Source organism: Arachis ipaensis, chromosome B5, assembly GCF_059453495.1.
Source record: "Arachis ipaensis isolate K30076 ecotype BB chromosome B5, ASM5945349v1, whole genome shotgun sequence".
NCBI lineage: Eukaryota > Viridiplantae > Streptophyta > Magnoliopsida > Fabales > Fabaceae > Arachis > Arachis ipaensis.
Genome location: NC_142440.1, coordinates 31855321 through 31870736, shown reverse-complemented (window position 1 = coordinate 31870736; position 15416 = coordinate 31855321). Strand labels below are relative to the sequence as shown.

Below are 15416 nucleotides of genomic sequence, written 5' to 3'. Positions count from 1 at the left end.
AGAAGTAATCCTTCACTAAAGATAGAGACTTGAAGATCCCCCGCTGCACAACTGAGTTTTGAAGCTCTGAAAGTTTCCCTTGATTAAAACTGCTGTCTGTTAAAAACGCAGCACTTTCTTTGACACCAATATGACAATATATCTATTGTCAATTTGTCATGGTCTAAACTTTTAATATGCTGCATTATAATTCATTTTAAAATAAATCACTTAATTGCAATTTCGATGCCTTCACAAATCTAATATAGTTTAAGGCTTAGTCAAGGCTAAGCTTGAGGCTCCAGCATTAGAAAAGAAGCAGCTCAAGTGTGGATAAAATGCATTCAAGTTATCTGGTTTACAGAATCGAATTTGCCATCCAAATCAAACTATATTGCATTATAAAACTTTGTCAAATCTTCAAAACGTCTAAAGAAGATGCAAGATGTGTTCCCATTGGCAGTAATTATTGCTTCAAAATAGCCCGAGACTGTAAAGATTCAATGAAGCTTCTGATAGCATGTTCATTTTGGACCACAATCAGGATTCCAGGCAAACGAGTAAGAATGTATTCTCCTGCCTATTAAATCATTTTAACTGCTAGCCAACTGATTCACAAGATAAAAAAAGAATTAAAAAAAAGAAACTGCTCATCAGTGACAATATTTGAATGCTACTGAGCTGATGGGTATGAAGCCAGAAGCTGTTACAAGAGCATCAACAGGAACATCGTAGGGAGTGGTAGGTATTCGCTCATTCTCTATTATTTGTAGAGAGTATGACAGCGCAACTGCAATAGATTGAAAAACAATGAAAATGAGGTAAATCAAGCGAAAATAATACGACAAGGTTCTGAAGTTGGTACATTTCCTTTAGACAGGAAGGCTTTCAAAGTAACTTTTACCAAGTAGAGGCTGCTTCCAATTCTTCTTCTTAATGAGCTCTTGGTAATTTTTGAGGAACATATCATAGTAACTGCAAAAAAAATTAAACAATCCTGAAAGCCATTAGTAAAAATAGACACAAACCAACGGTGAGAACTACAGAAGCATATTGTATACAATTTCCCGATATATAAGGAGCGCTCAGTTCAGTTCAATTTGTTTATCTTCATGGTATAGATTTTTTTTTAAAAGAGAAAAACTATAAATCAATTAAGTTCCGAGGTGGGGCGGGAAGTGTGCAGGGCAGGTATATATACCCACGGGTTTGGGTATGGGGCAAAACTAATGGGGAAGGAAATGGAGCAATGCCTGGGTATTCAGGACAGATATGGCTACTTAAATACCCGTCCCGTCCTGTCCTATTGCCATCCCTAACCCCGACTACTTGTATGAGCAAATAGCATTGTCCAAACGTAGTTGTATGAGGGGGGAACATGCTGCTATGGATACAAAGATGATGAAAATCTCTGAAATAGGAAGAACAAACATTTTTGTCTTTTACTCATTTAGGAATGCCTTTGTATAGGTGCAAGGAATGGTGAAAGTAGGTCTCATTTGGAATATTATGCACTGTTAACGCTGCAAGATAGTAATCTGATGAAAAGAATAAGGATGTCTTCTTCAAAGTTTGCTTCATTCTCTCCCCCATCATCTTGATTATGTTCATTTCCTTGATCATTTTAATCTTGTCAAGTTTGTTTTCTAGTATGGTCTCTCATTATGTATGGAAGAAATCCAGAAGATACACAGTCCCAAGCTGTTCATTCTGAAATGGAACATCATTTAACAAAACATGTAAACACAAGAAACAATTGATAGCAATCTCAGAACTTACCCACCACTGCGGCCCAGACGTCCTCCAAATTTGTCAAATGCAAGGCCTGCCAAGATGAGAAATATAGTGCAATGCTAAATCTGGATCATACCGCAGGTAATTAGCTGGTATCAGAAAGTGTCCAGAGAAATACCTGGTACGATGAACAAATCAACTGGATCAGTTGCTTGCATAACTGCCACAAGTAATATTCATGGAGATAACACGTTACTTTCTACTAAAGAGAATTAAGAGAAGCAAATTAGAAAGAAAAACATGAAGGAAACTGAAAATTATAAGACACGGGGAAAAGCTGATGAAAGCATGTATTTACATGTACGAAAGATCAATATACAAAGTTATAGTCAAATAGAGGAAGAGGAAAAATAGAAAGAGATGACTTCAAAAATAAAAAGCTATTGTCCAACATAACTAAGGTTACTACATTCACGAGTTCTGGTTTTCCCAACATATCTTAGTTTGCTTTTGCCATAAACAATTGAAATGGCCACCACAAAAGCAATATTCATGTTTGTGTCTCTGATTCTCAGGCAAAAATAAGCTAAATTGCTTGCCAGGAAAGAATATCAATACTCACGTAATGCATTGTCACCCTTATTGAAGCCCAAAAAAATTACTAGAAACACTATTAAAAAATTTGTCTTACCAACATCCTAAAATAAAATTTGACAGTATTATTCAAGGTGAAATTTCATTAAAAAAATAAGGGGGGAGGGGGGGGGGGGGGAGAGAGAGAGAGAGAGAGAGGCATTATTACAGTGAAAAAAAAAGAAAGACATGGGTACAATCTTATCAGTGTCCTATATCAAGTGACCTATATCCTCCTTGTGAGGACTGAGGATGTAGATATTGGTCAAGGGACTTTATCAATATAAACACTTCATTAAAAAAATGATATTGCCAAGGTCAACATCTTCTGATTAGATTACAACAAGACTATGTCCTTTCAAACTAATAGAGATTTGATAAAGATAGAAAAATACATTAAAGGAAACAAAAAAGAAAATATTAAAAGGCCATACCATCTTCACGTGGATTCCCACTGGAATCGACCAAAGTTGGCTCCAAAATGTTCATTGAGCTCAGAACCAGATCATCATAACTTGATACCTTAAGCATCTTCATGTTGCTATTTTTGTCCTCTACACGTGGTAAATAAAGCCTTTTCTTCATCTGTACATGACCCTGATCCTCTTCAGTTGAAAATGAGATGTAAGAATCTACAATATTTTACAGTGCATACATGGCAAGTGGCAGCCAAGAATGAGAACAGAAAAAGCTTGAGCAGCAGCAGGATGTCAGTTGGAATTTTATGTAAACATCTGTTATGTAAATTATTTGCACGCATATATTTCACGAGTAAGCAAGTTTTTACACAATACTTATTGATGTTAAAGGTCTATTAATCATTTAGTTTTATTCACTATCTGATCGAAATTTACATATCTGATAAAAAAAGATGCTAAACCACAATAGCAAAAGAACAAGAGAAAAAAGGAAAGGCTAAGAGATAATGATTTCATATTATTCAAAGTACGATTTACAAAAATTTTGTATCTCACTCTCATATATAGGTTAGTACTGTACTTTTACGGTTGTACCTCTGCAACTAGTTAATAACCCAATCCACCTGATTGGCCATAAAATGAAGAAAAACCTCTTTCAGAAGCATAAATATAAGGTTGAGGAAATAGATTATATAAAATACATAACATCAGAATCACAAACAGAAAAATATAACACAAAGCACACCTGTTTTATAGTTAGATAAGATATTTGACACAATTCTTGACGTATCCACTTCTCGTAAAGCATCACAACTTATATAAGCACATATATTGCTACTATTCTTGAACCATGGAGCTTCTAAAACAACCCTCTGAATGGCATCATCTGAGGAAAAAAGAAAGACAATTTACAGCCATGCATTCATACCAGAAGCAACATGTATTCACAAAGAATAGAGTTGTCAGAAACCAATGTGCTTCAAAGATAATCATCAAGATTGTCATGTTTACAATACTCTCTACCCTATACAATTACCCAATAGATACAGCCATTGTAAAGCAACTAAATTCTTTACCATATAGAGAACATTTGTTTCTTTTATTCAAGATGCAAAATCAGAATGAAATAATTAAAAAGCATGTGATTGTCATGTCTGCCCATTCATGGATTAATAATACTGTCTAAATTATGGTTACCTCCCTAAGGTTAAGTACATTACCCTATTTATAACACAATTTATATATAGAGTAATAGGACAAGTAGGTCTCTCAATTACCCTAATAAACATTATGAGCTCATAATTATATACAGAATTGGCAGAGGACATCCTTCAAGACTTGAACCATTTAATTTCCCAAGCATATTGAAAAATAAATATAAAAAACGAAAAAGGAAAATGGACCTTGTTGGGACTTGAGAATGGGATCCATGTTTTTGAGGCTTGTGCGTACTTTGGATCGAAGAGAATGCTTCTGCTGGAAAAGGTGATGGAGCTGAGGATCGAAGCTGGTGTTCATGGAGCGGGTAGAGGTAGAGGTAGAGGGAGGGCGCAGATTAGCAGAGCAAGAGGAAGGTGATGCTACGGTGCGCAGGTGGTTGATGAAAACAAGCTTGGCGGCGTGCACCATGATATCTACGTTGCCACTTGTTCGGAATCGGAGCATATGTGTCTCTGGCTCTCTCCTCTTCTTTTCTTTCTTCCCCTCTGCGCTCCCTCACAAGTCACAATTCTAACTGCCACTTTTAAAAAATCTATTATATCTCTTTTCTATTATATATTATTAACTAATATTTTTAATATAAATATTTTAAAGTTATATTGGCTTTAAGTGAGACTTGTTATATATACAAGTTTTTTTGCCTTTTAGCATACAAGTCTATATAAATCAATTTAAACTCAACAAAAACAACTCTCACTTTAAAGAGCATGTAACACGCGCTTCCTCAACTTTGAATAGTGCGAAATGAGAAATGTTTCTTTTTCAAGGTTTGTATTCCACGTTCTTCTTCCTGCTCTTTTTCCTTCTTCTTCTTCTCATTCTTCTTTGCATTCCTCCTCATTTTTCTTCGCATTCCTCATTCTTCTTCTTCTTAGTGTTTTCATCCTTATCGTGGTTCTTTTTATTGTTGTTATTGTTGCTGCATTTTTTCCTCCTCCTCTTTATATTAATTTTGCAATATTATATATTTTTTTCTCCCAAAAAGAATTATAAGAAAACGAAATAAGATGAGGAAAAGGAAGAGTTTTGAATTATGCAAAACTTATCAGAATAAAAATACACCCAAATATCTTCGTGTTACACCCAAATATTTTTGTGTTACACCCAAATTTGCTGCAAATACAGAAAAATGTTTTCTCTAATGCTGTATTTTTTCTTCTTCTTTTCCTTATTTCTTTCTTTCTTTTAGTTAAATGAATGTAAGTTCATCATCTTCCAAGTAATTTTGCACCATTATGTATTTTTTCTTCTTCTTTGTTTGATTTTTTTTGTTTTTATTCTTGTTAAGAGAGTAAAACAAGAAAAAACTTGAGAAGGTAAAATAAAAAGGAAAAGATGAATAAGAACAAAAGAAAAAAAAGATGGTAATAATGATGATGATAAAAAAAGAAGCAGTAGAAGATGAGGAGGAGGAAGAGGAACTCAGGTAGAGTTTTGAATTATGCAGAACTTATCAAAATAAAAATGCACTCAAATATCTTCGTGTTACACCCAAATTTGCTGCAAATACAGAAAAATATTTTCTCTAATGCTGCATTTTTTTCTTCTTCTTTTTTTCCTTATTTCTTTCTTTTTTTTAGTTAAATGAATGTAAGTTCATCCTCTTCCAAGTAATTTTGTAACATTATGTGTTTCTTCTTCTTTTTTGTTTGATTTTTTTATTTTTATTCTTGTTAAGAGAGTAAAATAAGAAGAAACTTAAGAAGGTAAAACAAAAAGAAAAAGATGAACAAGAAAAAAAGAAGAAGATAGTGATGATGATAAAAAAAAAAAGAAGCAATAGAAGATGAGGAGGAGGAAGAGGAAGAGTTTTGAATTACGCAGAACTTATCAGAATAAAAATACACCAAAAATTCTTAAAATACACCCAAATATCTTTGTGTTACACCCAAATATCTTCGTGTTACACCAAAATTTGCTGCAAATACAAAAAAATATTTTCTCTAATGCTACATTTTTTTCTTCTGAATTGAATCACACCTCAGCCACTTGATTGGATTCAAAGCAATAAAAGGAGGAGAAGAAATTTCAATGAAAAAAGAAGGAGAAAGAGGAGGAGGAGGAAGAGGTGGTGTTGATGACGACGATAACGAAGAAGAAGAACGTGCAGTAACGGCACAAAACGCATGAATATAAATGACTTGTAAAGACTGGTATGGAAAAAACGCTTGTATGTGGAGAATAATTCATTTTAATATTATAGATTATAAAACAAAATATTTATAGAACCAAACAACTCTTACAAAATATTTATATGTAATAAATATTTGAAGTAAATAAAAATATATATTAAAAAGATAACTAGTGAAAATTAGAAACTAAATAAAAAAACTAAAAAAATATGTATATAATAATAATATACTTTTTTTATGTGAATAATATTATAGTATCATTTTTAATTATATTCAATTATAAATTTAATGTATTTTTTATAATTTTATAAATTTATTTGAATTATATTATTTTATTAATTTTATGTTTTATAGAATAGAAAGGTAGAGAAAGAAAAAGAATGAGAGAGAAAAGAAAGAAAAAGATAAAGAAGAAGAAGAAGATGGAGAGAGAGAATTTATTAATTTTATAGGAAAAGATTCTATTTTAATTGTAATAAAAGAATATCTCGTGATGCATTTTGATTTGTCAAATTAATAATAAAATATAAATTATAAGTTATATATATATATATAATAGGAAAGGTAGAGAAAATTAGACAAGGGAAGAGACCCAGATAAGAGGATAGAGGAAATGAGTTTATTAATTTTAGAGAAAAATATTTTATTCCAATTTTAATGAGAAATGTGTCATGTGACATATTTTGGTTGTTAAATTAGGAATATAACTAGTGTATGATCCCGTGCTCAGCACGAAAAAATTTATAAAATTAAAAAAAAATTATATGCTTCGATATTTAAAACAAAAGTACAAAATAATTATTATTTTAAAAAATTTATAAAATTATTATCAAAATCAAAGTTTAACTTAAACAAAAGTGAGTAATAATTATTTTATATTTTTTAAAGTAAAATAATTATACACTGATACAGAATTTAAAATAAAATTAAAATATTTACATTAGAATACTATTTTTTCAAAGACTTCTCTATAAACAACATTGATGGTTGAATTTGCATACATTCCTACGTGATTCATAAGTAAAACTTTTAAACCTCTCTTACTCTTAACTCTTGAAAGTGCCACATATAGTTGGCCATGTGTAAAAACTGGTTTGAGCAAATACAATCCAACATGAGATAAAGTTTGTCCCTGAGACTTATTAATTGTCATGGCAAACGATACTATTATGGGAAACTGTCTTTGTTGGAATCTAACTGAGACGGTTTCATTTGTTGGTACCATATTCATTCTTGGAATCAAAGCAATATGACCAACATTGTTACCCGTTAAGACTTCATATTCTATGACATGATTTCTAAGCTTCCTAACTTGTAGCCTTGTACCATTACAAAGACCACTGAATTTGTTAATATTCCTCTGTAACATCACCGGAACACCAACCTTGAGTATTAATTTATGTGGAGGCAAACCAGAGCAATTTATGCTATTCAGTAATTCAGGACTATAGAGATCTAGTTGACTCTCCATATTCTCTTCATCCATACAAATGGAATCCGAACTAAGATATAATTTTTTCCCTCCAGGAATGATAGCCATCAGATGGTTGTTGACCTCTTCAACGATGTCTAGTGTGGGAGCCAGTATAGTTCTTGCTTTGAAAAAATTCTTTGAGGACATGTTTTCCAAAATATTTGGATAAGAAAAATGAACCAACTCATCAAATGCCTGGTCCGAAGAAGGAATAACAATATCTCCTAAAAGACATATCTCAGATTCACCATCCATATTGTCACCTATTAGACCATCACCAACTTTCAATAATCACTCACCAAATTGCTCTGTCTCATCTTGATCTGAAGCAGTCGTCCCTACAGAAAGCCTCATGTTTTTTGTTAGTTTGAGCACCTGACAAAACTTCCAAAGGTAAGACGAATTCAGGGTTGAATGAACGATGTCTTGTCTCGATCCTCGTGGAATAACATAAAGAATTTGTCTAAAGTCTCCACCTAGTACAACCACTTTTCCTCCAATGGGCAAATCTTTGCTATATGTTGGAGAACACCTCATGATATCACCTAAGCATTTATCAAGCGCTTCATAGCAGTACCTACTAACCATTGGAGTCTCATCCCAAATTATAAGTTTGGCTTTCAATGGCAACATTGCTTGAAGGGAATCAGGTTTGATGTTACATACAGAATCCTCAGTTATATTCAGCAGTATTTTGAACCTTGAGTGTGCTGTTCTTCTATTGGGAAGAAGTAAAGATGCAATACCACTCGAAGCAACGTATAACACTATATCACCCCTTGAGCGAATCTCAGCAGACATAAGGTTCCAGAGAAATATTTTTCCAGTATCCCCATGACCATACACAAAGAAAAAACCCCCTTCATCACAATACACAGCTGTAACAATTTTATCGAATGCATATCTCTGCTCAGGTGTTGCGATGGCTAACATGTCTGAGGCATTTTTCTTTAAATCATTCTTGTTAAAGTTTAGCTCTTCCCTAATAACCCTTTCGGTTAACAAAGAACTATCAACTTCAGTTGCTAAAGGCATAGGAGGATAGTCTTTCAAGGTTTTACCATAGGAATGTAAGATCTTGTCTATATCCATTAAGCACAACTGCTTAATCTCATCGTCTGACATTGTTAACTCTGCATATTATACAATACTGTAAAAATTCAATCAAACTAAAATGATCAATAAGGAAGAACTTTTATCATTGTAATTAGTAAAAACTCACCCCTCATGTTCATTACGGCTCTCTGTCGATACAAAATATCATCTGAGATTTCATGCCAACATCTATCCCAGACATGCTCTGGTCTTGAGATATTGTTGGATGTTAATAGAATGACAAATAACCTCCTAACATATGATCCTAAGGCCCATGAGCTTGCTTCCTTAATTGCATCAATGAATTCTTTGTCATCTTGCAAGAGTTCAAGGACGAAGCATGCATCTCTATACATAGCATAAATTGTTCCTCCTACTGTTCTTATATCTCAAAAACTCATACATCCTCTTTGAGTATTCAAGAGAAGTCGCTGGTAATATTCTTCAGTATTTGCTGCAAAAAACTTGGTTAAAATCCCACTTTTAAGTTGTTAAATGGATTAAGCTACACTATTTTAATTATTATGTAGCTACACATCCGCATAAGAATAATTTTTCTAAAAAATATAGAAAAATAAAAAATTGTATAATCTACAGATTATAACGATTGAAAGTTATTTGAATATTTATTTTCTAGTGTAGATAAATCAAATAAAATGGACGTGGGGTACAGGCTATTAAGATTTTAAATTTAAATCATTAAATAAGTAAAATCAAAATTGAATATAAACTCGTCATTACCTGCAGGTACATGAGTCAACCTTCCAATTGCGAATACTTTCTTTCGAGGAAACCACTTTGAAGAATCGTCCTTCCAAACAAACTTGGTTGAAAACTCAGGATAAGTCAGACTTCGAGCATAGGGATATGACATGTTCGCCGCCATCCATCCCAAAAACATGGACTTGTGAGATATTACTCTTTCGACGATATCATTCACATTAGAAGTTTCACCATAAACCAAAGGTTGCTCATCCTCCAAATGGAATGGAAGTCTAATCACAAATGGTTCTTTCTCTTAGATTTCATATCCAAATAGACGCCAGACTGCCTCACATGCCGAAATGTACCTACAATTGTAGTAATTCCTAATTTCATCAACAACTTGTATGGCTTCTGACAGATCACCAACATTGTATAGAGTAGCTGTTATGCGGTCATTACCCTTGTGTACATACTTAAACAGATACTTAAGAGAACTTGTTTGACACGTGTATTCCACATTTATGTGGCACCCGAACTTGAGCAACAATTCTGGATTATACGGAACAATGAACTTATTGTCTAATACACATTTCCTTTTCTTCACTGTTCGACCGTTATCAGTACGCCTTTATTTGGGAAATCTGGCCTCATCAATGAGTGTTCGCTGTCTAAACTCTTTAGGATAGAACTTTGAACAGGATCCATTCTTCATGCAAGGTGAATTCTTGTTGTACGGACCACATGGACCATGTACCATGTAATTTTGAACAGCTCCATGTAGATTTGGCCTTTCATTTTCATCAGAAATATCAGCTGTTATATGTTTGTCTATGTCATCTGGTGTTTGTGGCTTGAACTCGTTACTCATGAATAAAAGGATATGTGCATGCAGAAGCCCTCTCTTTTGAAACCCTACAGTGAAAACGTCTGGAAATTAAAAAAGACAAATGAGCAAAGCATTACAACATAAGATTTTAATAAAGCGTTGCATAAACACAGACTTACATCCCAAAATTTTGCCAAAGATTTTTCCCTCTTTTAGGTCATCAATCAAACCATCAAGCTTGATCTTGAAAACTCGACACAATATATCAGGACGGTCTTCTGCCTTCAATCCAATGGAAGTCATTTCTCTTTTTATCTCATCCCATTCAGGGTTACAGGTCATGGTGATAAAATAGCTAGGATATCCTGCATATCTGTAAATTGCAAATGCATCTTTACAATTATTCATCATATACCTAGGTCCACCGATAAAAGTACTGGGAAGAATGATTCTTTTGCCAAGCCTTGCAGCATCTACATCCCCGTTTATAAGACTTTCATGCAGACATTTGTATTTATCAACCCTCAACTGTGGTTGTTTACACCTAAAGAATTTTAACCTCTCTGATTCCACCATTGTGTAGGTATCTACCAGAAACTGTTGGAATAATCTCTTTGATCTCAGAATTAACGGAGATTCACCTGTCCTTTTCTGTAGTCGAAAAGCAAAGAATTGTCACAAAGTGATTGTTTTATTTTTCTTTGTAGGCCTAGCGGAGATAGAATCTGATGTTGCAATATCCAAACGAAATCCATCCTCCCCATACGGAAACAACAATGGATATTGCAAGGCTAAATAAGATGGATGAAAAATATCAATCCGCTGGAGCTTTCTAGATTGACTCTCTATAATATCTCTATCTTTGCTAAGTTGTTCGACATCGCCAACAATCAATGCAGCCACTTCAGATGCAGATGGCAAGTTGTATGTCCTGCCATCTTTAGTCCTTTTACTAATCAACTTAAACTTTATGTTTGTGCAATTTTCCTGTTGGTACCTATCTCTTGCATAGCGAAAACTCTTTGCCAAACTATTATATTTGTCTAGCATGTTTCTTAATATTGCAACAATTTCTCTATCCCACTCATTTATAGCTTTATTGGAGCTACGAAAAAAAAACAATAAAATTTATGTTATTTTCTCTCACGGATAAGAAATAACTAAAAAATTTGATTGGTTGCATGAAAATTACCGAAGTGTACCTATTCAATTATCAATCTCATTTTCTGTGTCATAGATATATAGCTAGGCAAATGTTGGTCGCAAACTATCAGGAGGAAGTAAGCTACCAATGCTATGGTAGTTTTGACCCCCAAGCTTAAAAATTGGAGGAGCAGTCCCATTGTTCACCCCTCGGTCAATTTTTCCGGCCATTGATGTAAAACAAAACATTGAATTAAATGTCCTTATATTTTTTAGAAAATGAATACTTCTTTGATCTTCTCCAGTATGAAGCTGAATGAGCTCATCCGGCACAGAAAGCAGAGGAAGCTCAATCTTTCCTTCCATACAACATAATGAAAACTTTAGTTGGGGCGACTGTTTAGATTTAGCAAGCCTTTCTCCAGACCACATCCATACTTTACAATGTTGACATTGATAAATAGGATTTTCTATATCCCAGACATCTGCCGAATGAACTCTCTTTAGATACTCAGTTGTCATACCGATGTAATTCAGTCCATGATGTACACAAAGATGCAAATAAACATACATATAAAATTTTTACATACCGTCTAAGGTTTCTGAGGATGGTATAAAATTATCTTCCATATCCACATCCAACATTGAATCATCATAACCATTCAAAACTACAATAAATAAAAATTATAAAAAATACAAACATATATGTTGATGTATTACTAATAATTCATATCTCTTGCAAACTACAAACTTAAATTCTTGATATAATGAGAAATTACCTTCATCATCAACAAAAGGGTCAATATTTTGGCCACTTTGTGTGTCACTGCTTGGTAGGTGCGTCTTAACAGTCGATAAATTTACATCTTCATAAAGTTGTGCCAAATTAATAGCCACCGAAGCAACAACAGAGGAAGATTGTCTTTTTTGCACCCCAACTATAGTATAACTTCTTTACAAAAAGTTTAATTTTATTCAATTAAATGTTACACTATAGGAAAGAAAAGAATATAATAATGATGATCATCTTTTCTAAATTACCTTTCTGTTAGGCACGATCTGTGGGAACCGCAAGTGTGATGGAAGCTGATTTTGCGGAACGACTTTCGTTAGATTATTGGTGGGTCCTTGTACACTGGAGTATGCTAGAATTGTAATAAATCTATGTTATATAAATGATTTCCGATGAAGTATACCTTTTGTTAAATATTAGTGTATGAATCATTTGGCAATCATTAATTATACGTACTATTTCTTAACACGGATAGTGGAGTTCTTGTCAATGAGGGATCCGTCCGTAGAGTTAAAGATTTAGATCTTATCTCTGATGTAGAAGGTCTTACATAATTAGGAGGAGTATTTTCCTGTCCAATTCCATGCGAGGCACAGTGTACACCATACATAGATAGTTGCTTCCTTATGAATGAGTAATGAGAAATATATAGAAAATTTTCGTCATTAAACTAATATAAATTAAATTTAGATAAATATGAGTCAATTACAGTGAGAAAAATGTCACCTTTATCTTCACTGGATTGTAAACTGAGAATATTAGATGAGGTACCAGTTTCTCGACACACTATTCTTTGACTTGTAGTAATCTGATGCACATTTTTATGTACGTCAAAATTTGTATTATTATTGTTCTTCGACACTGTTAAGTCAATGAAATCCTTTCATTTGGTTAATTATGTTTAACTCTTGCTATATGTTATGCTTTGAAAGAGATGGTTAGCCTTATTTAAAATCAATTATCTTTAACCTATTAGGCTAACTGAATCACGCATGATAGAATTCAACAACAAAATTTATCAAGAAATAATACAAATAATTAGTTTATACCATTATTTTCTTAGACAGAGTATGTAGTGTGTCAATGTTAAAGAAGTATCGCGAGTCATACCTTGGCACATAAAACTCGTAGTCTTCAACGCAATTGGGACAGAAATATCTTTTCTCAAGTTCCCTTAATCCACGACGACACTTCTTACATCCTTTATACCACCAACCAAACTCGGTCTCAACTTCCTTAATTGTCCCAACAGTAACAAATACAGCATCCTAAAATCAATGGATGTAAGGGTACAACACAACAATTGAGATTATGATCCAACAAACATTAGACATAATAATTGAAAAAAAAGAAGACTAATAAAGAAAGAATTTTACCTGATTATGCTCCTTTATCTCGGCAATTATTTTGTAGACTGACAGACGCAAAAAATCTTCCTCAATTGAAACAGGTTGATCACAGACCAGCGGCATTATGCCTTGTCCGTCAACAGGATTCAATTTGTTCACCCTTGCATTTTTAAATCAGAATTTATGAAATTTGCTAATAGTTAAATAATCAAAAGCCTTGTATAAATATTCTGCTGGCCACACTACTGATCTATACACTGTACCTTGCAAAGAAATTCCTGGCAGCTGAAAACTCAACATTGATAAACAGTTTCGAATTGTAGTTTATGTTGAAAACACTCATGATCCCTACAAAAAGACATAACAAATTAAAGAAAATACCAGAAGCATATGATGACACAAAATATGCATTCAAATACCAGTAAAATAAACAAACCACTATAAAATTTTATCTTGCCCATTTGGAGAATAACCACATAGGTAAGACATGGGTGTTCCTCCTAATATTTGATCAAGTTAAAAGCCAAAGTCTGCCACAACATTACCCTTAATTTCTGTCCACCCCTATAAGAAATAGCAATGCTTGTAAAGTAAAGAGAGGCACAAAATTGCAAAATAAGATTTTAAAACAAAAGCCACTATCAAAAAGATATTAAGCATTACTCAAGATCATCAAGTTCTATCGTGATATAACTTGACGGCTTCCCGTCCCGTGTGAACTCGACCAAGTTACCCTTAGAGGCAAGCTGACCTATCACATCTACAAAATAAAGGCACAAATCTTTCCATTAACAAAACTCTATCTGTTCAAATTTTTGTCAAAAAATGACATATCTTTTCCAAAGTTTCATCATGTTGAAATCGAATTTTTTTAATTTTCTTAAAAATAAAAATATAAAAGACTATTAATAAATAGTTAGAGCCTAGAAATCGAAGTTCGTGAAGAAACAAAAAATAAATAGGTTAGTACTTGTTACCAACGATTCCTTTAAAGATACTAATTCTTTAGTTGTTATATATATGAAATCTGTGTTTAGATGCGTTAAAATAAAATGCAAAATAATAGAAAACAAAGCTAATAACAAATTGAAGAATAATTTTACTAAATAATACAATTTTTTTAGTACTATACCTATAACAAAAAATGACGCATCAGCCAATTCAAATGACGTACATTAAATATAGACATATTATGTAATACAAAAATTACGATAAATTATTTTGCGTTAAATATAAACCTCAAAGAATTAAATAACACATGCGTGATGGATTACTCTAACAAAGTACTTACCAACTAAATAACCATCTTCTTTAGACTCTGCATGAATTTTTTTGAATGGAACAAAATTGAATCCGTTCAATGAAACTGAAGAGTCTTGTACCGGACGCACAATCGTGTCCCTCTTGAAGTTGATTCTAAATTCGTATCTAGTAGGCTTGAACTTGATGGTATTCAAAGCAATTGCAAAATTAGTGACCACGTACACGTTGTCCTCAGCAAGTAGGCCCTCGAAGATAGGAACAAATATGCCTTTAATAGAGCATTGAATTGTATCCCCCTGAATGCATCAGTTTTATAGAGTCATAGATAAATGAGGTTTATTGCTCAGTCATTACGAAAATAAATCTCAAATGCAAAGAGAAGATTTTACCTCTTCATCAAGGACAACCATTTCAATAGGTGCTTTTACCCCAGAATTTGCAAAGTGAGAAACGGTCCAAAGTCTAATGACACGTACTTTGAGCTTCCACACCTTATGCTCTGGACCAGCATTGATACACTTGATAAGATCATACCTAAAAATCAAAGTCCTCATATTTAGTGAAAGATAAAAAAAAATATTGTGAAATTCACCACATGACACATGAACTCACCTAGCTGCCATTGCTACCTGCCACAACAAAATTACTCA

At 33.2% G+C, this 15416-nt stretch overlaps 3 protein-coding genes across 4 annotated transcripts; all 3 read right to left on the bottom strand.

Annotated features, from left to right (window-relative positions):
• Nucleotides 1-180: 180 nt before the first annotated feature.
• LOC107643450 (5-formyltetrahydrofolate cyclo-ligase, mitochondrial) lies at nt 181-4511 on the bottom strand. 2 transcript variants are annotated; one of them, XM_016347102.3, is made up of 7 exons: nt 4169-4511; nt 3511-3651; nt 2781-2951; nt 1892-1933; nt 1759-1804; nt 884-954; nt 181-769 (listed from the first exon to the last, which is right to left on the bottom strand). In XM_016347102.3, exons 1-7 carry the CDS (start codon nt 4428-4430, stop codon nt 633-635), a joined length of 870 nt encoding a protein of 289 aa, XP_016202588.1. In that variant the 5' UTR covers nt 4431-4511; the 3' UTR covers nt 181-632. The 2 variants fall into 2 exon arrangements, with proteins under 2 accessions (XP_016202588.1, XP_088344820.1); XM_088488694.1 differs by having other exon boundaries at nt 472-769; nt 2781-2978.
• A 2547-nt stretch (nt 4512-7058) lies between these two features.
• LOC107640466 (uncharacterized) lies at nt 7059-7847 on the bottom strand. The gene has a single exon (XM_016343986.2). It carries the CDS (start codon nt 7845-7847, stop codon nt 7059-7061), a length of 789 nt encoding a protein of 262 aa, XP_016199472.2.
• Nucleotides 7848-7883: 36 nt separating this feature from the next.
• LOC148563765 (uncharacterized) lies at nt 7884-10794 on the bottom strand. The gene is made up of 6 exons (XM_088486935.1): nt 10634-10794; nt 10398-10591; nt 10131-10304; nt 9758-9941; nt 9429-9682; nt 7884-8725 (listed from the first exon to the last, which is right to left on the bottom strand). The coding sequence occupies exons 1-6, from the start codon at nt 10792-10794 to the stop codon at nt 7884-7886; spliced, it is 1809 nt and encodes a 602-aa protein (XP_088343061.1).
• Between the last annotated feature and the right edge of the window lie 4622 nt (nt 10795-15416).